The 21,338-nt window shown below is 42.4% G+C and overlaps 3 protein-coding genes and 3 non-coding genes across 8 annotated transcripts; 1 reads left to right on the forward strand and 5 right to left on the reverse strand.

The window, feature by feature from the left end:
• Window positions 1–175: 175 nt before the first annotated feature.
• SPCS1 (signal peptidase complex subunit 1) lies at window positions 176–2,800 on the reverse strand. Its single transcript, XM_033004608.2, has 4 exons — window positions 2,415–2,800; window positions 1,697–1,756; window positions 1,288–1,374; window positions 176–363 (listed from the first exon to the last, which is right to left on the reverse strand). The coding sequence occupies exons 1-4, from the start codon at window positions 2,727–2,729 to the stop codon at window positions 241–243; spliced, it is 585 nt and encodes a 194-aa protein (XP_032860499.2). The 5' UTR covers window positions 2,730–2,800; the 3' UTR covers window positions 176–240.
• Window positions 2,801–3,014: 214 nt separating this feature from the next.
• Window positions 3,015–10,722, forward strand: GLT8D1 (glycosyltransferase 8 domain containing 1). Of its 3 annotated transcripts, none has more exons than XM_033004605.2 (10): window positions 3,015–3,100; window positions 4,548–4,604; window positions 4,715–4,813; window positions 6,185–6,401; window positions 7,063–7,180; window positions 7,715–7,799; window positions 8,026–8,138; window positions 8,702–8,868; window positions 9,056–9,168; window positions 9,839–10,722. In XM_033004605.2, exons 2-10 carry the CDS (start codon window positions 4,589–4,591, stop codon window positions 10,027–10,029), a joined length of 1,119 nt encoding a protein of 372 aa, XP_032860496.1. In that variant the 5' UTR covers window positions 3,015–3,100; window positions 4,548–4,588; the 3' UTR covers window positions 10,030–10,722. The 3 variants fall into 3 exon arrangements, with proteins under 3 accessions (XP_032860496.1, XP_032860498.1, XP_032860495.1); XM_033004607.2 differs by having other exon boundaries at window positions 3,054–3,167; XM_033004604.2 differs by lacking the exon at window positions 3,015–3,100 and adding an exon at window positions 3,209–3,415.
• Window positions 10,723–12,262: 1,540 nt separating this feature from the next.
• On the reverse strand, window positions 12,263–21,330 carry GNL3 (G protein nucleolar 3). Its single transcript, XM_033004603.2, has 15 exons — window positions 21,198–21,330; window positions 20,892–20,950; window positions 20,354–20,491; window positions 19,581–19,694; window positions 19,324–19,407; window positions 18,680–18,815; window positions 17,713–17,816; window positions 16,621–16,756; window positions 16,006–16,093; window positions 15,485–15,668; window positions 14,716–14,858; window positions 13,844–13,980; window positions 13,083–13,291; window positions 12,686–12,767; window positions 12,263–12,596 (listed from the first exon to the last, which is right to left on the reverse strand). Exons 1-15 carry the CDS (start codon window positions 21,208–21,210, stop codon window positions 12,508–12,510), a joined length of 1,716 nt encoding a protein of 571 aa, XP_032860494.2. The 5' UTR covers window positions 21,211–21,330; the 3' UTR covers window positions 12,263–12,507.
• On the reverse strand, window positions 15,143–15,218 carry LOC116964609. The gene has a single exon (XR_004408843.2). It is a non-coding gene; the product is annotated as a small nucleolar RNA SNORD19 (small nucleolar RNA).
• Window positions 15,738–15,816, reverse strand: LOC116964610. Its single transcript, XR_004408844.1, has one exon. It is a non-coding gene; the product is annotated as a small nucleolar RNA SNORD69 (small nucleolar RNA).
• Window positions 18,548–18,620, reverse strand: LOC116964608. The gene has a single exon (XR_004408842.1). It is a non-coding gene; the product is annotated as a small nucleolar RNA SNORD19 (small nucleolar RNA).
• Window positions 21,331–21,338: the final 8 nt, after the last annotated feature.

Below are 21,338 nucleotides of genomic sequence, written 5' to 3' on the forward strand. Positions count from 1 at the left end.
TTAAGATGTGACCTCCAGTAGCCTTCTAAAGTTAATCTCCCCACCCCTGTCTTCCCCATGACTTCACTGAAACTCCAGCCAAAATTTAGAGCACCATCATGATCTCTGCAGATCTTGGTGTCCTCAAGGTAGTATACACAATAGTAAGAAAAGACCCAGACATTAAGCCAAGATGTATCTTCCAGTGGAAATGCATTTAACAAAATTCAACAAAGTAACAGCACAAAGAACCACATTTTTTTAGCTTTTAGAATGTCTCTTTGGCTTTCTGTCTGCTGGCTTCTTTTCTTCTGTTCCCGACTCTTGGACAGGTAGCCACTTCAGAGGATTGCGGCGGTACATAGGCCATGGAGGGAGTGTTAGCTTAGGGAAAAGGAATGAAGTCAGAACATGTAAATCAAGAGGCTAGATAAGTGTTTTGTACAGCTTGCTAAGAGAGTATTATTCCTTAGCTCTTCTATCAGTTAATAAAGTTCATAGAATTTCATACCAGAAAGATATATATCTCTATAGTTTACATTATATACTGCATAGTCATTTTTAAGTAAGCATGACTAAAGGACCCCAGATCATTGCAAGGAGAACAACAGCACTCACCCTGAAGAATAAAGGATCTCCCAGGCTACCAAGGTCACACCAGCATCCTAGCCCTTCTACCACCTCTGGGAAACCCTCCCAGAATATGGCATCGTAGATAGGTAACTGTAGCAAGACTGGCTCCAGGGACATTTAGATCAAGAAAGAAGCAGATAGATGATGGTGCCATAGAATTATACTAGCTTTTCCCTACAGTAGTATGTGTGTGTTAAGTAGTGAGTGGTCAAAACGTTGGATCCGAACGCTTGAAAGGTCTAAGAACCATGTGTAAAACCCCATTTGGTGTGCCCCAACTGGAACGGGACACCTCATGTGTATGACTAAGGAATTACTCTTAATTCCATACTTTTATGTCCTAGCCTCTCTCCTCAGTTGGCATGGGCCAGCTGCAGAATTTTCATGACAAGCTACTACTCCACAGAAGCCTCGCTGTCCTTTCGGTTATCAGTGCTATGAGCTTGACTTAAAAGTAACATTTAATTGGAATGAAAAACTAATTCAAAAGCAGTATTAAATTGCAGTGTTCTCTAAAACCTTACTAGCATTTGAGAAGAGGCATCTACTGGCTTGTAAAACACTTTCTACAGATCAAGAAAAGTACAAATATGTATTGGTACAGCCCCTTAATTTAATGACTATTTCAGGTTAAATAGTGCATGTATTTTCTGGTTTGGGGAAAAAAATTCTTACCAAACACGATAAAGCAAATCCAGCCATTACTATGTAGACAGTCCATCCAAACTGTTCAGTGATGTATCCATAGATGAAACCAATTATCTGGAAAAAAAAAAAAAAAAAAAAAAAAAGAAAATTTAAAATCAAACTCCAAACAAAAACAATTCCCATGTCATGATTAAGCTGGGTGGTGATGGGGGAGAATTTAAGTAGAAAAATACACGTTTTTCAAAAGTACAGATCTTACGTCTTTCTAACCTTACTTTCAAAATCGTAGGACAATAATGAAAGTAGATCAAAAGAAGAAAAGACATACAGCTTTTAGTGACCCAGTTAAGCCAAACAATCAGAAAAAAACCTTGTTTGTAAGATCAGAAAACAAAGTAGTCCTGTATGTTATCACCCATAGTTCTAGTATACTTACTGCAGAGACAAGAATGATTCCTTGAAAAATCTGTTCTGCTAATTTTTGGCCCTTGTAGTCCTGTGGGAACAGATATCATTTTGTCAATTACCCAAAACACAAATGTACCAGTTAAAGTCTTTCAGGTCAGGGCCTAGAGTGAACCTGACCATAGCGTCTCAACTTTTTTGTTCAACTTGCAAACCAGACTGGAATTCTTTCTCTTACAGCGTCTGGATTTCAAGCGTAAAAGAATTCTTAATTCCCATAACACCTCCCCTGTAGTCTTGACCATATCATCTGAAAACAAAAGCCAGTAGTCTGTTCAGGATAAGTAATGCAAGTTCAAAACACCACTGTAGTTAGCTTCATACCACTACATAAAAGCCGTAACACCACAAAAGAAAGTATATTCTTGAGAAGATACAGTATGTCACCTGTGTTTGTATGACTTTAGAAAACGGGGCTCCCGATGAAAACACTGTCTTCTGGCTGTATATAGCACAGTCAGAAAAGTACAGATGGGGTTCCCTTGCACAGCTGTATGTTACCTTCATTTCCAGCACACTGAAGCTGAACTTTCAGAACCAAAAAATCGAAATTCGATGCGGAGTAGCACCTCGCAACCCCTCAGCCCCACCTGGCGCACAGGTGCCAAACACCGCCCGGAGGGAGGGGACGGCCGAACCCGCCCGCCCCCGCCGCGAGGGCCCGTGCCCGCCCGTGGCGGCTGCCCTACCATCTGCGTGGGGATGGAGCGGAAGATGTTCAACATGGCGGCGGAGAGCGGCGCCTCACGGTACGCCTCGTAGTCGCCTCGGCCTTCCTCGCCAGGGCTCTGCGGCAGCTGCCGGCAGTCGGCGTCGCCCTGCGAGGCGGGGGCGGCGGGCGGGCTCGGCGGGTCCCGGCGCTCCGCGCGGAGCCTACCGCGGGGCAGCGGGAGCGGAAGGCAGCCGCTGAGCTGGCCGGAAACGCGTCCCTTTCGCTCCGCCCCATCCTCCCTCAGCCGGGGGGGGGTGGCGGCCCGATTCAGCCGTCGGCTCCGCGCCGTCATCGCCGCCGCCGCCGCCCCGGGCCTGGGCCTCCGCCCCCACCGCGCCCTCGCCGCCCCGCGGCGCCATCCGCAACGGCCGGCGCGGCGCGGGACGCCGTCTCCCTGGCAACGGCGGCTTCGAGCCTCAGGACCCCTGGCTGAGGGGCCTGCAGCCAGCCGTTCTAAGGCGCCCTCGGGGCCGCCTGTGCGGAGTTGACGTTGACTCTGCAGCCTGCCGGAGGCCCCTCGCGCCCAAGGGCTCGACCTCTCCTCGCAAAGCCACCGGCAACTGCCGCAGCCCGGCTGGTGCCGCAGGGCGTGCGCGGCGCGGTCTTCGCTCTTCCGCCGCTATCAGGCACCGCCGTGGTCACCTGCGACGCGTTGGGGTGCTGGTAGGTGGTGTCGGCGGCGGGGGCGCTGCGCTGCCGCGGTGGCAGTTGGCGGCGGCGCGGGCGGCCGGTGAGGGGGACGGTGGGGCCTCGGGGGCGGAGAGCAGCGCCGCGCCCCGTCCAGCCGGCCTCGGAGCGGGGCTCCTGGGGCCGCGGCCGGGGCGGGGGAGCGCGGCTTGTGCTGTCGGGCGATGCTGCGGTGAAGCGAAGGATGCGGTGAAGCTGGGGGGCGGGGGGAGAAGCAGTTGCGTGCCCGGCTTAGTGTGTGTAAACGCGTCACCGGAGTGACTGAAATGGCGCCAGCGTAGCCACGAGCAGGTGTTTTCAGTATTTCAGCGTGGGGTTGCGTTTGCACTGAGTGATTTCTGGGGGAATCGGTCTGTAAGTGCTTCTAGCGCCGGCTGCTGCGGTGTCACTGAAGGGCCGCACACGGACCCTGTGCGCGCCCGCTCCGCGCCGCTTTGCCACGGGCTTCGTTTGAAAGAGACGTTGCGTTGCCTGCCTGTAAAGCGAGGCTACGTGTCCTGACCCATTTCGGCAGCGCCGCAGGCAGGGCACACGGCGTGCGTTTGTTGTGCTGGATAAACGGGAGAAATGCTGCCGTGGAAGGAAGGCGGTTACGTCTCACACAATAGTCACAGCACAGTTTGCCATATTTTAATTCGGAGGTTTTGCAAGTAGCTTGATATAGAACTGTCACCGTTTCTTGAATTTTGCATGTTATGGCGTGAGTGCTTTCTGTGTGTTACTTGAGAGCTGCTTCACAGGATGCGTAGGTCTTGTTCAGATTTCACATCTACTGTCAAGTAATGAATAAGTGTGTGTGAACTGCATACCAAAACTGCATTATTGCATTGTGGTTTTACCCCCTTCTATCGCATGATGATGATACCTTCTTTCACACTTCTGTGATCTTTTTTTGTACGATGACACTTCAGGTGGTATTCAGTTGTATTTTACATGGGGAATTTAATGGTTTTGAAAGTCTATAATGCTGTTTGTTAAAATCTCATAAACACTGTGTCCTGCCAAAATTTGCAGTTAGTTAAGTATGGAAAGAAATGTATAATCATTTGTATTACTGTTGGGATGCTTCCAGTTCAGATAGTTAAACAAATTGGCTCAACAGTAAAGAAACTATACATAATTTTCCAGATTCTTTTCAGATCACTTTTGAGTGGCAGGAGTGCAGTGTTTTTTTTCTGTCAGTGAAGTAAGTGGCAAGATCTCCCTTTTTATCTGAGTTCTTCTTTAGATACATCACTGTAGATATGTACTTCCTGAGATAACATACTCAGTTATTAAAATGTGACATGCGGTTTTATCTTTTTAAGAGAATGAAACGTTCACCGCATTTGGAAACTGTTTTGACACTCCTGGTATCTGTGCTATGCCTTGTGTAGGCATGCACTGGAAGTAGGAAGTGACAGCTGTATTTTTTCTCTTGCAGGTTTGCAGGAACCTTATGATAGTAAATAAAATAAGAGAAAAATGACATTAAGGAAAGGTATGCATATATGTGTGTGTCCCATTTTTTAAAAATCTCTTCTGTACTTTTCTGAGATTCCCAGTTGTTCTCTGGTTATAATGATGAAATTTTTTCTTCTAAATTTTCAGTGAACATTTCCATCCTTATAGTGGCTGTTGTGATATTTTTGCTAGTTCTTCATCATAACTTCCTAGGCCTCAGTGACTTCTTGAAACGGGAATTATCTGGTATGTTGAGTTTTATTTTAATTTAAAATGATTAATTTTTTTAAGTTTGGTAGGAAGGCACATGCTCTGGCCAGACAGAAAACACTACCTTGCTGAAATAATGCGTATGGTAGTGATCAGTCATTTGCATAACAAGATATAATTTTTTAATTCTTTTATGTTCTTTTATTATTCTAGATCTCTTCCTGTTCTCATACCCGAGAAACTTCAGCTTGGTGGACTTGTCTGTTCTGGCTGTGCTGAGACTTTTCTCGGTCAGGAAGCCAGAGGAGATAGCAGTAGGGGTTCATTCTGGCTTTTAAAGTCATTAAGACATAATTCGGTTTACTTGACAAAGCATTTTCATTTCTGGGAGTCTGCTTTTAAGAGCTGCATGTGGTCCCACAGAGCCTCTCCATGTCCCATTAACTGCCAAGTCCCAGTTTGGCACTTCTGGGAGCTGTTGCTTTTGTGTGGCAGCTGTACAGGTGCTTCCCAACAGCAGTTGAACAGGAGCCTGACAGGCCTTAACCAGGAATCAGTTGAAGTCAAAGCTGTTGAGCTCTGTCATCAGGAAATGGCAAACAGAAGCAGAAACCCAGCTTTGTGAACAGCAGACTACTGCCCACAAACTGCCAAGTCACTGTTTGCTACATTCCTAAAACTATCTAATATGTAATAGTCTAGATCATCTGAAAGGTACCAGCATTGTTACAAGAAGTGTGGGTAGTGGCCAATTTGCCAGCTTTTACAGGTGATGTGGTCTAGTAATAAAGTTCAACACTGATATCCCGTTTTCCTGCCTGCACACTATCAGTATGAATTCTTTTAGGTTCAGCTTAGATAATGTAGTGTGATCTGTGATCCCGGGAATAAACATGGGTCTGTACTTAATGCCTTGATCTTTGGCAGAAAAAAAATTCACAACAGTAACTTTAATTTAGAATTTCTGTTTTCTTCATTGGTTCTTACCTGGGAGGAAAAGAAAGTATATGAAAAGGAGGGAAGGGTGATGTGGAAAAGACCAGAAGGTGGGTAGGGTAAATGTGAGGGGGAAGTCAGTGATATTACAGGCATTACAGAGGGGACCAAAGGTAAGTGCAGCCTACTGTAGTTTAAGCCTCATTTTAGTACCTGGTGCTGTGTGTGTATATGTATGGTTAAATATATGTAGTTTATTTGATGTTTTCCTATTCATTAACATCTTGGAGTCTCAAGAGCAGGTGCTATATTTTAAGTGTTTGATACAGGCATGCTGTAATCCACGCCTCAGTTGAGACACCCAAGTGCTTGCATAGTAGAAAAAATTGAAGGTGTTGGGAATTTTAGTGTGGTAATAATGTCTGTTTCATTTGCATAACACAAGTATGTGATGCCATTTGTACTCTACAGATTCAAATCCATTAGGACTTCAGCCTATAGATTTCATACCTGCAGCTCCTCAGAGGCTGGCAGATGAAAGGAATGATAAGGAGATTTCTGTGGTCATTGCAGCATCAGATGAGAGGCTTGGGGGTGCAATTGCAGCCATGAACAGTATTTACCGTCACACCAGATCCAACGTGGTTTTCCATATTGTTACTTTGAATGATACTGTGGATCACTTGAGGTAATGATCTATTCATTAGATTCCCACAATACGATAAAACTTAAGTGTCTCTGAGAAGAGGAAGAGCTGACTGTCCCTGGAACTGCACTACTCTAAATTGCAGTCTATCTGCTGCTGTTTATTGCAGCTTTTTGACGAGGCAGCTGCGGGGAGTCCTACACTCATTCCTTCTGGTAATGTTTCAGGGATGAAGAGGAGCCATCTTTTCCAGTGGGGTTATATCCAACCAGTGGGATTGGAGTTCACTGGTGAAGGGGCTGTAAAAGTTGCTTCCTACATTTCATCTAAGCAATTCAAATGCTGGCAGTGAAGTTTCTCCATTTTTCTAGGTTGTTCTTTGATCCTTTTATTTTTGCCCATATCTGTTCACACTGACATTTTTTGTGAAGGACCTGTGATAACAGGACCATATAATTCTAATAAAATAAGGAGCACCCTCATACCTTTCATGTGTCACAGCTGTGCAGTATGCCGATAGTGGGCATGCCCCTGAAGTCATACAGGATGCCAACATCAGCTGTAGATTACATTCTATATATATGTTTGTTGGATAGGGAAGCAAGTGGCCAGATCAAGATCGGTGTCACTGTCAATAGGATCTCTTGCTTTTCATTTGACTTTGTCTCATTTAACAAGATCTGTACCTTTCTCCCGTTTGCAGGCTATGGCTAAGTAACACTGCTCTGAAAAATTTGAGATACCGAATTTTGGATTTTGACCCTCGTGTCTTAGAAGGGAAAGTACAAGTGGATCCTCAAACGGCAGACACCTTAAAACCAGTGAGGATGATGTTGATTACTTTTTGCGATTATTAGTTAGTAACAGTGTATTTTGATACTGGCTTTTGAACGCAACTAGAGATCAAAACCAAATCTGTTAGCATAGAAGCAATCTTTTATAATCAGATTCCTAAATTTCAGCAAATTTCCAGATAGTGAGAGACGGATTTGAATATCTACATATGCATGCCTAGTATCATTTTTTGCTGCTAGCTACAGTGAAGCACAGCAGCTTGCATGTCAAGCATGCCAACACCTCAGAGATACTACAGATATATCTGAAGAAATAAATTCTAATATAGACCAGTTTTAAAGTTAGTTTATCCATGCGCAAATTCATAGGAAACCAGGAATTGATGGAACCTGTTTCTTTTAAATGACTTCTAGGATATTGCTGCCTATTTTACTTCCTTGATAGAAGTTGTCTTGGACGTTAGTGCCATAGATAAGTGCCAGGAGCATCAGTCAATTCCATATTTATTTGGACAATTTTTCATTTAATTCTTCATTTGTCTTGCTTTCTTGTTTTCACAGTTAACCTTTGCAAGATTCTACCTGCCCAGTTTGGTACCTCATGCGGAGAAGGCCATCTATGTGGATGATGATATAATTGTGCAAGGTATGGGACCGTTTCTTAGCCTTTTGCCACTGGCCTTATGCTGAGGTCGGTACACCATCTCTTACAGTAACCAAACACTTCAAGGAAATATGTAAAAACTTTGTCAGTATGAACGAGTCATATTAAACTGAGTGGTTTCAGCTGCTGTAGCAACGGACTGAACAAAAAGTCACTCGGCTTAATCCGGATTGCTTTTAATTTTTCTGTGCTTACTTCCATTTTCCAGATGATATTCTTGAACTATACAACACTCCACTGAAACCTGGACATGCAGCTGCATTTTCAGATGATTGTGACTCAACCTCTAATAAAGTTGCTGTCCGTGGAGCGGGCAATCAGGTTAGTTTTATCCTGATTCAGTGGTAACAATACAATAGATCCCAGGCTTTGGAAACATGCAGTCGGTTTTAATATTCTTGCAGGTTGACTTCCAAATGCAGCGAACCTAAATGTGTGACTGTCCCTACCCGAATCGATTTACTCTTGGTGTTTGTGTTACAAATGATGCCTGCAGTTTCTGTTAAGGCACAGTAAAAGCATTTCAAATTTTTGCTCTGCTTTACAATGAGAGCAATTCCCAGCATGGAACAGCAGGAGGTCTTAGAACATCAGAGGGAGAGTTTTTCATTTCTGAGTGTATAAAAAGTACTTTTTCTAGGGACTGGTACCATATAAATAATATGGTATTACTAAGACCATGCAGCATTCTTTAAAGTATGTAGTTTATATAATCATGTTTTTTAAATGTTAGACCTCTTAAGCTTTCTTTCTCTTTTTTTAAAGGAAGGAGTATTTGCTTTAACAACCTCAAGTTATGCTTATCTGTTGGGAGAAAAATTTAATTTTTCTTTAAATAGTAATTTGACCATATTTTAAGCTAGTGTCTACTCTTTTTTCCCCAGTATAATTACATTGGGTTCCTAGATTACAAAAAAGAAACCATCCGAAAGCTTGCCATGAAAGCCAACACCTGCTCTTTCAATCCAGGAGTTTTTGTTGCCAATTTGACAGAATGGAAATTACAGAACATCACTAAGCAATTGGAGAAGTGGATGGCACTTAATGTAGCGTAAGTACCCCCAAGCCGAGGGCAGCATCAGGTCAGGGATTGGGTTATGGTGATGGCATTTAACTGTTCAATGAAGGGCCGTGTATGAATCTGTGGATTCCTGTCATGCAGCTGCAAATGAAAAATCAACTGATTTAGGGCCACACAAGCATCCTTTTTCCCAACTTGTTTTCATCTTCTGTTCCAGAGAGGAACTTTACAGTAGGACTCTGGCTGGCAGCATCACAACACCTCCACTGCTAATTGTATTTTACAAGCAACATTCCAGTATTGATCCCATGTGGAATGTCCGGCATCTCGGTATGTATGAACAATTGTGACACTGCTCCTCCAGTGTGTTTTTCCAGGTCTGTAGCTGGACACCTCGTTGATGATGCAGCAAATAGATCTCTTCTTCCCCTATTTTATACCTTGCTCTTGAAGAAACACTGCTTTGCAATAACATCTTGGGGCCTGTGGGCCTGATCCTTCATGTTATTTTTTGGACTGCTAGGGGGTTAGTTCTTGAATTGACTTACTCTCAAGTTACTTCTAATTTTCATTTTCTCTTTTCACATATATATTGCAACTGAAGTTAATCCTAGGTGTTTCTTCCAAGACTGTTGAGAGGAACAGACATTCATATCTGTTCTGCTACTGGTGAAACCCCAATGCTGGGAGAGCTTTCTTGGGTTGTTTCCAATGAACATTACATAGGCTGCTGAATACATCTGGGTATTAAGGGGGTTTTAAAGAACTTGGAAATTAAGGCAGTACGTTAAAATAGATGCTGAGACAGATCAAAGTGGCATTCAGTTGTACCTGATTACATTTTTCACTTTTCCCCGATTTCTGCTTCCCATATCACCTCCTTTCTCCATAAATGACAAGATTTCCTTTATTAAAAGCCTTTAGTTTGAAGTTAAAATATTGCATGTTGGTGTTTCTGCTGCCTTTATTTCAGGCACTAATGCTTCTTTTTCAATAAAAGGGTCTAGTGCTGGAAAAAGGTACTCTCCTCAGTTTGTGAAAGCTGCCAAGCTGCTCCATTGGAATGGCCATTTCAAACCATGGGGAAGAACAGCTTCATACGCTGAAGTCTGGGAGAAGTGGTATGTCCCTGACCCTACAGGCAAGTTCAGCCTGATCCGTAGACATTCAGAAGCCTATGAAGCAAAGTAGAATCAGTTTTAATAATTGATGGCATTTTCTCAGGAAACTTACAGAGCCAAGCAGAACTTTTTTTTAGCCAACTTGTATTACAGAGCAGTCCTTGCCTTCTGGAGTATAAGGTGATGCAGTTATTCAGGTGCAGTTCTGAAATGCACAGGTCCAAAGGAGACGTGCTTCACTTGTGTGACAGACAATGGTACTCCAGCAGCACTACAGAAAGCAAGGGAGGATTCTCCTCCACAAGCTAGCACTTTTGTTAGTTCATTTCTGTCTGTTGTGGTGAGTTTTTCTGCTCTTTACTACAAGTCTTCTAGAGGAGGATCATTTTGTCAGCTATAGAAAGAAACAGTTTCTAAGAACAAGATACGACTTCAGCTGGTGCTTGCACCATGCAGATCTTGCACAGCAATGTACTGTAATTAAGAGCTGCTTGGGTTTTATTCTGTTTTTTTGTTTCCTTATCCTGTGAAGTAGTTTCCTCAACAACCCTTTCTTGCATGTCATCTCCTCCCAACCATTTCTGTGTTTTCCTTGCAGAATTCTGCAAAATTGAATCTTGTAATTTTGAAAGATTAATTTTTCAAGTATTATTTCACTATGCAAAGTGGGTTTTAACCGCCAGTGAACGCTAAGATGTTTTTTGTAAAGTGGTAGAGAATATTTGTTCAAAAATAAAAGCTAATTTTAACATGTTGACTCAAACCTCAGGTAAACGGCAATCTGATTCTAGTCTTGATCTGATACCTGACGTGCGTTTCCTTTGTACTTTCAGTAGCCAGTGATTGAAACTAATGTCAATTGATCTCATCTTTACAAAAGTAATCTCATTCTGAAAGCGTGCAGAATGTTTAATTTGGGGATCAGGCTGTATGAGTTACAGATTAAGTTCCTCATTGTTCTCTCAAGTGAGCGTGGCTCCGCTACAGAAGTTTTTCCTACTGTGCCTTTCCCAGTCTGGCCCTTTAAACTCATTGAGATTCCTGTGCCCTTTTGCAGCCAGCCACCCATTGCCTTTTTTCCAAGTAAGTTTTTTAACAGCTGTAGTGTTAAACTTGAGCAGCGGTTATTATTAGCTGATATATCCCATCAGCAATCGTGCCAACTATTTAATTTCACACAGGTCTGAACTCACATTGTCATTTTTATTCCATAATAATGCTTGTGAACAGTCCTCAGTACAAGATGTTTAGACAAAAGGCTTTGTGTTAATGCAGGCCGAGTGTTGCATGCTCTGATACAGGGCAGCAAAGAGCTAAAGGGCTTGTTCGTGTGTATGAATATGGTTTTAGTACTGCTTTATAATTTAAAAGGACTTCCAGCTGCTTGACTCGTTGCAGTCACTGTCTGTAGTTCTGTTTGTCATGGATGCTGATTTGTGGTTTCCTACCTGTCATTTCTTTTCCTGGGTTTTGATAAACAAGAACCATCCTTGGCCTTGAAGTGGTTAGGAATAATGAAGTAAGTTGTTACCAAACTTTGAAAGATTGTACCAGCTCAGCTGACACCAACTTAATTTTGATTGGTCAAACTAAATTTGACCGGGCTGTGGTTTAGTAGGCTTAAACGAACTGCACTTCATGTTTTTTTAAACTGCTTACAACTGTGCCCCAATATAAACTATCTAATAAAGAAAATAACGCAGAAACTAGACCTTTAAGTTAGTAGGAGAGGGGAAGATGCTTGACACCAGGTATTTATTCTAAATGCTTAATTCACTGAGCAGCTGCAGAGCCTCTTGGCAATTCTCTTGCTACTGTAGTTCTGTGATAGGCTGAGTGCAATAATATGATTGCACAGGGAACTGTTTTGCTTTACAGTTAACAGTTGTTGCCATGTGTAACAGGTGTCATCAGGAAGTGTCTTCTGTTCAAGAGCACTGTAAGAAGAAGCTTGTTCCCCAGTGAAGACAGATTATCAATATCATCTCAGCTAACCTTCCCAGTGAAAGTTCTGAACATATAAAGCAGTGCCTTATGTCTAGCTGAAACAAGTAACATTTCCTAGCCAACCTTTACATACAAAAGCTCTACAAGTTTTTTAAAAGTATACTGAAAAGTTACTGACTTAAGTCACACTCTGTAATCCTCTAGGAAAAACAATTTTATGAAGGATGAAAACTTACCGTGAAATGTAATTGCTTGAACAGGACTAGAATGAAACATTTACCCTTGCTTTTTCAAAAAAAAGACAAAGGGTTTATCTTTCTATCAGGCAAAGGGAACAGACTAACTCAGTCTATGAGGAATTTTTAAAAACAGGCTTTAATACAGGAAATAAAGTTTAAGACTCAAAGCTGAGTACAGTCAGTTTCTTAGACTTGTATAAAATCTGGAACGATCAAGGGAGATGCACTATTATATACTCTTTGACACAGCAGTAATTGTGAATCTATGCAGCATTCCTCCAACTTCCGCTGAAACACAAGTCTTCATGACTGTTCTGAAAGCCAGTACTAAGTCTCCAGAGGGTGTCTTCACACATAACTCATTACACATAGTCTGTATTAAAATCATAGGCATCATCTTCATCTGCTGTCTTATCCAAACTGAACAACAGTGAATTGGAATGTTCGCTTTCTGAGAAAAGAAAACTGTGTGTTAGTGAAACCAATGCCAGTGCTAGAGTAATAGAGACTATCCTTCAAGCCAGGGGTTTTAATACACACCTGCTATCTGCTTTTCTGAATGTGTAGGACTTGTTTGTCCTTTTCCAAGCTTTGTTTTCCTGGTGACCTGAACTTTGCTTTCCTACAAGTCAGAAAGGTCAGATGTGTTTATTCAGACAGCACTATTGAAGTCTCCCATGCAAATGAAACTTAACAGAGACCAATGATAGCGTGGATGCCCCCTTGTACAGTTGGTCAGGAACACTCTGCCTTAGAACAATATTGTTTCCTTAATGAAGCAAAAAGCCCAGCCCTTATCTCCAGAAAGAAAGGCTTTTTGATTACTCCTGGTGGCTCCACAGTACCTACACATCATCAGTTTACACCAGGATACTGAGTGGGTACTTGGTGTCAGGATCTAAAGAGGTAGAATAATCATAATGGAACCCTCATTTACCTCTCTGACATCCTTTTCTTCTTCTTCCACATCATCTTGATCATAATCACTTTCCGTGAAATCCTCCTCTTCTTCCTCCTCCTCCTTGCTTGTTTCCAAGTTTTCCCACTCTGATGCTTCCTCTATCACTTTATTTTCCTCTATTATCCCATTTACCATACCAGCTGACTGAAAAATTATGCTGCTTGCTGGAGTGGGGTATTTTAAAGCTGGGAAAAACAGAGGAAGTTTCTGTTAAGTCAGTGTTAGACAGCACAAGTTGTAATGCTTGTCCCCTGAGAGGACAGCCATTTTAGGTCAGGGCTAGAAAAACAGTTCTGCCTCTGCTCTTCCACAACACAGCACTCCCACATAAGCAGGTAGAACAAAGGACAATTCTCTGAAAATAGCTTTTTCCCTGAGACATCTACAGAAGGCTGCTAGGAGCTTAACGACTTGGATTTGAGTGTAGATTGTACTGAGTAAAATATATTTTGTTGGCCTAATTAGTCAGTGTTTATGTGCTCTTCTACCCTATTTCCTACTTAGGGTTAGGTCAGATAAGCAGAAACTAAAAACAAGGAAAGGTAACTTGTGTTAAGATAGCACAAACATGCATTGTTCTGTTGCATCAGAATCCATTTCTTTCTTAGAAGGTTCATATTCACTGCATATTGGCAAAGCAATGATAAAAACCCCAGGAGGACTTCCATTCAAAATCTCCCATTAAAACTACTACCACTACTCTTAGTAGTAGCAGTGCATTACAGTAACAGTCCTACCTTGAACAGTGTTGTTATTTTCTTCTTCTAGGTTCTTTAAGTTAAAGCACTTCTGCATTTCAGCTATTTTGTCTCCTGTAAGATATATTGGCAGTCTTTGAGATTCTGGAGGTTGTGAGTGGTAGCTTATTTTAGCTCTGGGAAAAGAAAATGTCAGCATTAACAAACAACCAAAGATAACAAAGTTAAATCACTGTATTTAAAAATAAAACTCAGAGCACAAATCTCTTAAATGCTTCACCCTAACTACTCATTTATTATAATCTGTTTAACAGCAGTTAAATAGCTAAAGAGCTATTTAACTTTGACTCTGAAGCTGTCAATAACAGTATTAAGTGGATAGCCCACTTCTGAGAGGAAAATGAAATGGCATACTTTGTCACCACAAATCATGTCTGTAAAAGCAGCTGAATCACTTGAGCAAGGGCATAGTCACACTCAGTTACTGATTCTGAGTTACATTTATTCCCATCATCAGAATATAGGAACCACTCTAAATTTCCACAGAAAATTTCCCATATCCTTTTCTGTCTGTGGAAGAAGACTAAATGGACTCAGTATTTGAGAGGAAGGCAAATTCTCCTGACAGATTTGTAGCAGAGGTCAGCAAAATGGCTATGAGGTGATGTGCAACATGCTTTGACTCTTTCCATGTATCCTTCACTACCTTAGAAAATTATCCATGGATGGTGTTCTGTGAATCTGTTAGCCAATCCATCTCTCTTTACCAAAGTAAAATGTGAGAAAACAAAAACAAGAAAGCAAGCAGCCTCTGCTTTCTAAGTACTTTGCAGGACTCAGACCTTCTGCTATGCTGGATTAATAATCTGGAAAAGGTAATCATCATAAAGCAAAATTCATAGCATACGTACCCTGTCCAGTCACAAAGCAGTAATTTAGCTATACTCTCTACGTCAGGAACACCTCCCTTTTTCAGCATACCCCTTTTCTGAGCAAGTAAGGTTAAAAACTCTTCAGTGTTGCTGAAATCTGGGATACTGTAGTGCATTATTACCTAGTGCAAAAGAAAACAGTGCATTCAGAAGGAGATACCCACTTTTATCTTAGTTTTAGGAATAAAAGAGCAAATCAAGTTGGGTTACAATGAGGACAGACAAGTATGCAAAGAGCCATTTTTCTCTGGCATGTGGGAGTAAACATTACAAAGCAAAATGCCTACTTCATCAACAAATTCATCTGCTGTTCACCCATGCTAGTGGGTGTATAGAGACAGCACACTGGCTTGTGAAAAGTTATCACAGAACTGAATGAGGATTAAGCTTAAATTAATCTACTTGAAACTAGAGTGAAATCAGAGTTGGATCTGAGGTCTTCACTGTAATAATAGGAAGCAGTCAGGGTATCTTCATTTTTCACTCCACAATATGGTGATGAGGTGTTACAAATCAGAAAAGTTAATGGGAAAATGGTCTCTGGTTGACAGGATTGTGGCATGCCATTTCTGCCTTCTGTTATAAGGATGAAAGATCACACTTAGCGTTGGATACACTAACCGAAGTTTGCCACTTGCATGGTTAGGAGAAAGCAGCCTTAAAGCTACCACAATTAGTTGAAGTGAAATGAACTTCTTGGCCAGCTAAATCAAATGCGGTGAGAGATGTGGGAAAAGATGGAACTCACCTGCTGTTTACTGCAGTGACTTAGAACAGCATCTACTCCTTCAAGCACATCTGATGAGCCTGATTCTTCAGTGTCTATGATACTTCTCAAGGCCAGAGCCAGGGCACTGTTGGAAGGATCTGCAATTATACTTGGACTGTCTAACATCTTTGTCTGTTTATCAATGTGCACAATTTGCATGGACCTATTCAGAGAGAAATGCAGAGTGAGTAGACATCAACTAGCAAAGGACTGGTAAAGGTGAGAGATGGAAGACACAAAGCTCAGCGTTGGACTGAATATACTTCATACAGGGTCAAGTTTCAGTGTTTTCTCATCATATGCTTTGTATAGGACAGAAAACAATGTACAAAAAGAGCAAGTTTATAGACTGTATTCTCTCACGACAGCTTACATCACACAATGTCTTTCATCCTGGCATATTGAAATGTGCACTGGATTGAAATTGTACACAAACAAACTCAAGGTAATCAGCACACAACAAATAGGGAAAACAACAGTTTTTATCAGACTTAGCTTACTTGGTAACACCTCTTGCTAGGCCAACATTGCAAGCACGAGCTCCTTTGAGACTGTTGATGATGCTGCTCTTTCCCACATTAGGGAAGCCTGAAGAAAACCACACAAATACTTGTCAGTTACATAAGAAAACTCAGCCTATGTAACACTGATCAAAACTGCTTCTTCCAGATGTCTTTGGTAAAGCACATCTCCGGTGTGAGATCAGAGTTGGATCTGAAATCTTCACTACAGAAGTTCTAAGACAAAGTTTGTATCTTCATTTCTCACACTGATAATAAAAACACTGAATGTCACGCCACAAATCTTATCAGGTAGGAGGAAGGCAGTGCAAGCTGCATGGTATGTAACCTGCTTGCTTTGTTTCCCTAAGCAGGTGAATCAGCTAAGGCCTTGCACAATATGCCTTCCACAGCTCACATACACTGCGTGCATGCAAGTGCAATGTAGACTGCTGTCAACTGATGTGCTGCAATAATGAGTCTTAGATGAAAGTAAGAATAATGACCAGAAAGCCCGTTATCAAGTCACGTGTTAGCTGTTTTATCCAATTTGTAACACAGGACACCAATGCTCTATGGGAGAAGAAAACTCCACCTGTCTCTCTAAACACTTACCTACTACCCCAACCTGAATGGCTTTGTTTTGAGTCTTGCTATGCTCTTGAAGAAGTTTCAGAAGGCATTTGCTTCCGAAACATACAGTGCTTCTTGATAAATCAACACGTGCACGTCTTTTTGTGAAGTGCTGCTGCTACAGGATTCAAAGGCAAAAAAAAAACCATGGTCAGGAGCTATTTAGGAAGATAAATACGTATGCTTAGATTGATTTATCTACCGTAACATTTCCAACTCCTCCTCTGTTAAGATGATATTACTGTGTTCTTCTAAACAGAAGGAATTAGTAAGAAATTGGCTAATCAGTTAAGTGACAGTAAAAAAGGTAGCCATCGACTACTAGTAGACAAAGGAACGTGAACTGACTTCTAGGGCTTGTGATTTCAGGCTGTATTGCAGATTTGTTGTGCGACTATAAAATAACCATGTATGTTCAGATGGTAGAATCCTTAAATTGGCACATTCACTCATGCGACTGCAGTTTGTCAAAGGATTTCAAAACCTGCTCTCTGCATTGCAGTTTCTGCACCATTTTGCAGGAGGGTCTATTTCACTGTCCTGTTACCAGGGTTAAGACATGTGAAGCATTATGTACGTATGATGTATACATGTACGACTCAAGCATCTTCAGACAGTTGAGACTAGGACACTGGGAGCTAACCCCTTTATACTCTTCATGAAATAATGTCAGGTGCTACCTTTAGTGTTGGCCACAGTCAGGATGAATGCTGTAGTATAGCCTGCACCACTTTACCTACAAAACAATTCAGATATAACTGGTGCAACCATCCTATGTAGATGAAAAATTCCTCATCTTTCTCCCCCCACTGTCCTTCTTACAATAAAAAAATTAAAAGACTTGCTTTTACTCTACTCCAGCACCCTGGGCACAAATAACAGTATGTATTTCAAAACCAGCAATTCTCCCACTCTACCATAAAGCTTAGTCAAAGTGCAAAGGCATATCCATCAGTCACAGCAGTATAATCAAACAAGGGGAAAATGAGTTTTAAAGAACAAGAGTTCCCGTTTCTCAACATGTATGATTGCAAACACATATGACAATCATGAGACAGCCTGCAGTGCTCTTACCATAGTCTTGTCCTTCATCAGCGTTGCTGATTTAAAAGCAACTGTTGGAAACTCCTTCTTCAAGTAATTCAACCATTTCTCTAAGTTCTCCTTTGGCACTAGATCTGGAAAAAAGAGCGCAGTCCATTCACACCTGTGAATCTTAAATGTCACTGTGTGGAGGAAAGCTAATGTGGAATCACGAACCAAGCTGTATTTTGTCCATTTAGTATGTATATGACAAATGATGTTTGGCTGAAAATCCAGTAAAGTACCCAAAAGCACCCAGTGTTGCAAGTTTTAGTCTTTATTTTTCTGCCTCAAGCAGAACATACCACAATGACATTTTTTGCCCCAGTATGAGGCTTTTAATGCTGGGGTCCTGCTAGGAGACTTTGTATGGTACAGTGATGCTCTGCAAAGGATTATCCCATCATCCCTGCAAAGGCTACTCTAATACTTGCTCTTGGTATTTTCTTTTCCTTTTTTGCTGCTAGCAACTCAGTAATTTCCAACCTTTCCAGCTGGTTTCACCTGCTTTTGTGTGGATTCTTTCATACAGCAACAGAAGAGAAAGTACTTCCCAAAGCCAAATTTCAAATCCATCTATGGCATTGATCTGCCGATCCTTAACTCACCATTGACTCAGTGGGGAACATCACGACCTCTGCCTACCCACCTATGTTCACAAAAAAGTTAAAAATGGTAAGAACTTCAATTTCTGTCAAATTTGGCTGAGACTGGCCAATGTCTTCAGAAGTTATTGCAAAAGGGGCTAATGTGCATTTAGCTGTCTGTGGTGTTTTCTTAGCAAACTGTAGACTAAAAGGTGGAGGAAATGTGACCCCTTCAGTAGGGCAGAGAGCTCAGAGTTGGATCTTATGTCTTCAATGGAATCTCAGATTCCTTTAAAATCTTCTTCATAGCTCACCTACCACAGAACCACACAGTGACCAAGTGACCCTTCAAGAAAACCTGTGCTTCTTACCAATTTTGTTCAGAACCAACAGTAGCTTTTTGTCTCCTCCAGAACAAGTTACAGCTTGCTCCAGTTGAGGACACCGGCAGCCCATTGGATCTCTTGCATCTAAAACCTCTAGAACCACATCTGAGGCCTCAATCACCTAGGATAGAAAAGAGAGTTGACTCTCAAATAAGACATAACAGACCATTTGACAGATGACAACTCTGAAATAGCTGTGGCTTACAACAGTTACTGTTGAATTTCAGAGAATCTTTGGTGAGGTTTCATATGACTGTTCTTGCTTGAGCTCCTTTCTTCTGAACTACAAACCAAAAAGCTGAAGCAATTTTCATCTTTTTCCTCCAAGGGCAAGAAATCCTTAGACACTAGTACCTCATTACTACAAAAGCTCTTTGATCACCCAGTATGTACTGACATTGGCACAAGAAGTCTAATGCCTCAAAGTGCAGGATGTCTCGGTAGCTCACAACAGACAAGACAGAAACCCTCACAGTTTCTGTTGTAAAATTCCCTACTTCAGTGTTGAAGTTTGTCACAAGCAACCTTGTACTCTCTAGCAGCTGCACAGTAATGCAAGAAAGGAAAATAACAAGCAGTATCATTGCTGACTCTCATCAAATTATGTAAGAATAGTTGAAGCATCTCACCTTCCAGAGCTCCCTGCAGAATGATTTCTTTGAATTTTTATCCAGCAGTTTTCTAGTCTTTGCTTTAGATTTGCCAGAGGATTCCTGAATGCAAATGAAAATGAAAGGGAATGATTTAACTGAGAATCAATATATCATACTTGTGTGCATATACAGCATGAAAACACGTACCATACTGCTTAAGAAGATGCAGTTTCGGAATGACTTTTATTGCTTCTATAAGCTTCAAAGTAATGAAAATCATACCAGACACCTACCTTCCCCTCTGCTTTTTCCTTGTTTTTGGCTGCATTCTTTTTAGCTTCAAGCTTCCTCTTCTTTTCATGTTCTTTCTGTCTGTTGAGCTTCTGCTTTTGTTTTAGTTCTTCAAGCTGATTGCAAACAAAAACCCAAGCCAGATAAAACACATTTGAAGGTGGTAAGAAAGGTTGTTCTTCATCCCAGTTTACTTATTTCTGACCAAAGTTCCCCGGACACCTTAGTTACAAGTCGCAGCTGTCCAAGTGACACTGGGAACTTTTTTTGCATCCCACCAAGACGAATACTTTTGCCTTCAGTTGCCTCAAAACCAGTACTAGTATACCCATTAGCTAGACCCCAAAACAACAGCCGTGCAGCAACCACATTACAACTGATAAGGGTGCTGCTCTCACATCACATTATGCTGCAGACAGCAGTTCCTTATTTTCTATATAATCACATAATACCAGGACTTGACTTTTAGCATTCTGATGGGACATCTATGTATCTTAGCAACACAGGCAATTCGGATTACATTAGAAATTACACTTCCAGCATGTTTATACACACAGTGATGAAATGAAGGTTGAAAATGAATGAGCAAACTGTAGAATGCTGGAAATAAATATATTATTTTTCCAAAGTACATGTCTACGGGGACCATTTGCAATCTACCATGACTGCAGCTCTGGGTACACACGTGCACACAAAGCTTCTCTGAAGATTGGAATGGTCTCAGTTCCCTTGAATTCTCTCTCTCTTATCCCCTTTACCACAAACTGCATTTTACCCTCTGCTTTCTTTGCTCTGCTTCCCGTAGAAGCTCTTCCTTAAATGGTGCAGCACTGGGAACACCAGGATCCTTCTTGGGCTTTTTACGTCCACGTTTTTTGGCCTCCTTCCTAACTTTTCGGTGGTGTTCTCTGATCTGAAGGCAGGAACAAGAGTATTTTCTCAATCTAAGGCAAAAAAAAATAAGTACATATCCCTCCTATTTACAGAAACAGTTAAAAAATAGTACGTGTCTGACTTTAGATTGAAACATTTCAATTGCACAATGTCTCATTGTAAAGTTACACTTGAACGTACCAGCCCAAAATCACGCAACATGCAACAATGTGAAAAACCTACACTCCTGTCTCCATCGCTCTTCGGCCAGTGGTAACTGGAAAACAAATTCCTCACTACTGCCCAGACTCCTTAACATTCAACGTAGTAATCTTACTGTCTACATGCACACATACACGTTACTTTAAAATTGCTTTTGGCGTTAAACTAGTTAGCGTCGAGAGTTAATGAGCGCCAGGCCCCCGCCCCGCGGGACTCACCTTCTTCTGGATCTTGTAGCGCTTGTGGCAGGTCAGCCTCTTGCTGGCTTTCTTCAGCTCTGCAACGCACCGCGCGGCTCAGCACCGGCTGCCCGCGGCCCGCCCGCGCTCCCGTTCCCCCTCCCCGGGCCGCCGCCGCTCGCTCGGCCACGGGCGGCCGCTTCCCCTCCCCCACCCCCCGCCGCCATTTCCCCCCGTCCCGGTCCCGTTCCGCCGTCCGCCCCCGCCATTCCCTCTCCTCAGAGCGGCGGCCGGCGGCGGCACCGCCCGAGCCCCCCCCCGCCCCGCTCCCCTCCCGCCGCTCACTCGGCCGCTTCATGGCGCCGCCGGCGCGCGCCCGGCCGCCGCCCCACGTGGAAGCCCGCGCTCCTTCCTACTCCCGCCGGCGGGCGCTGCCGTAAAGCGAAGCGGCCCTTCCTTCGCCGGAGGTGTCGCGCGGGCTCGGCG

The sequence above is a fragment of the Tyto alba genome, unplaced genomic scaffold (genome assembly GCF_018691265.1).
Source record: "Tyto alba isolate M040663 unplaced genomic scaffold, T.alba_DEE_v4.0 Super-Scaffold_3, whole genome shotgun sequence".
NCBI lineage: Eukaryota > Metazoa > Chordata > Aves > Strigiformes > Tytonidae > Tyto > Tyto alba.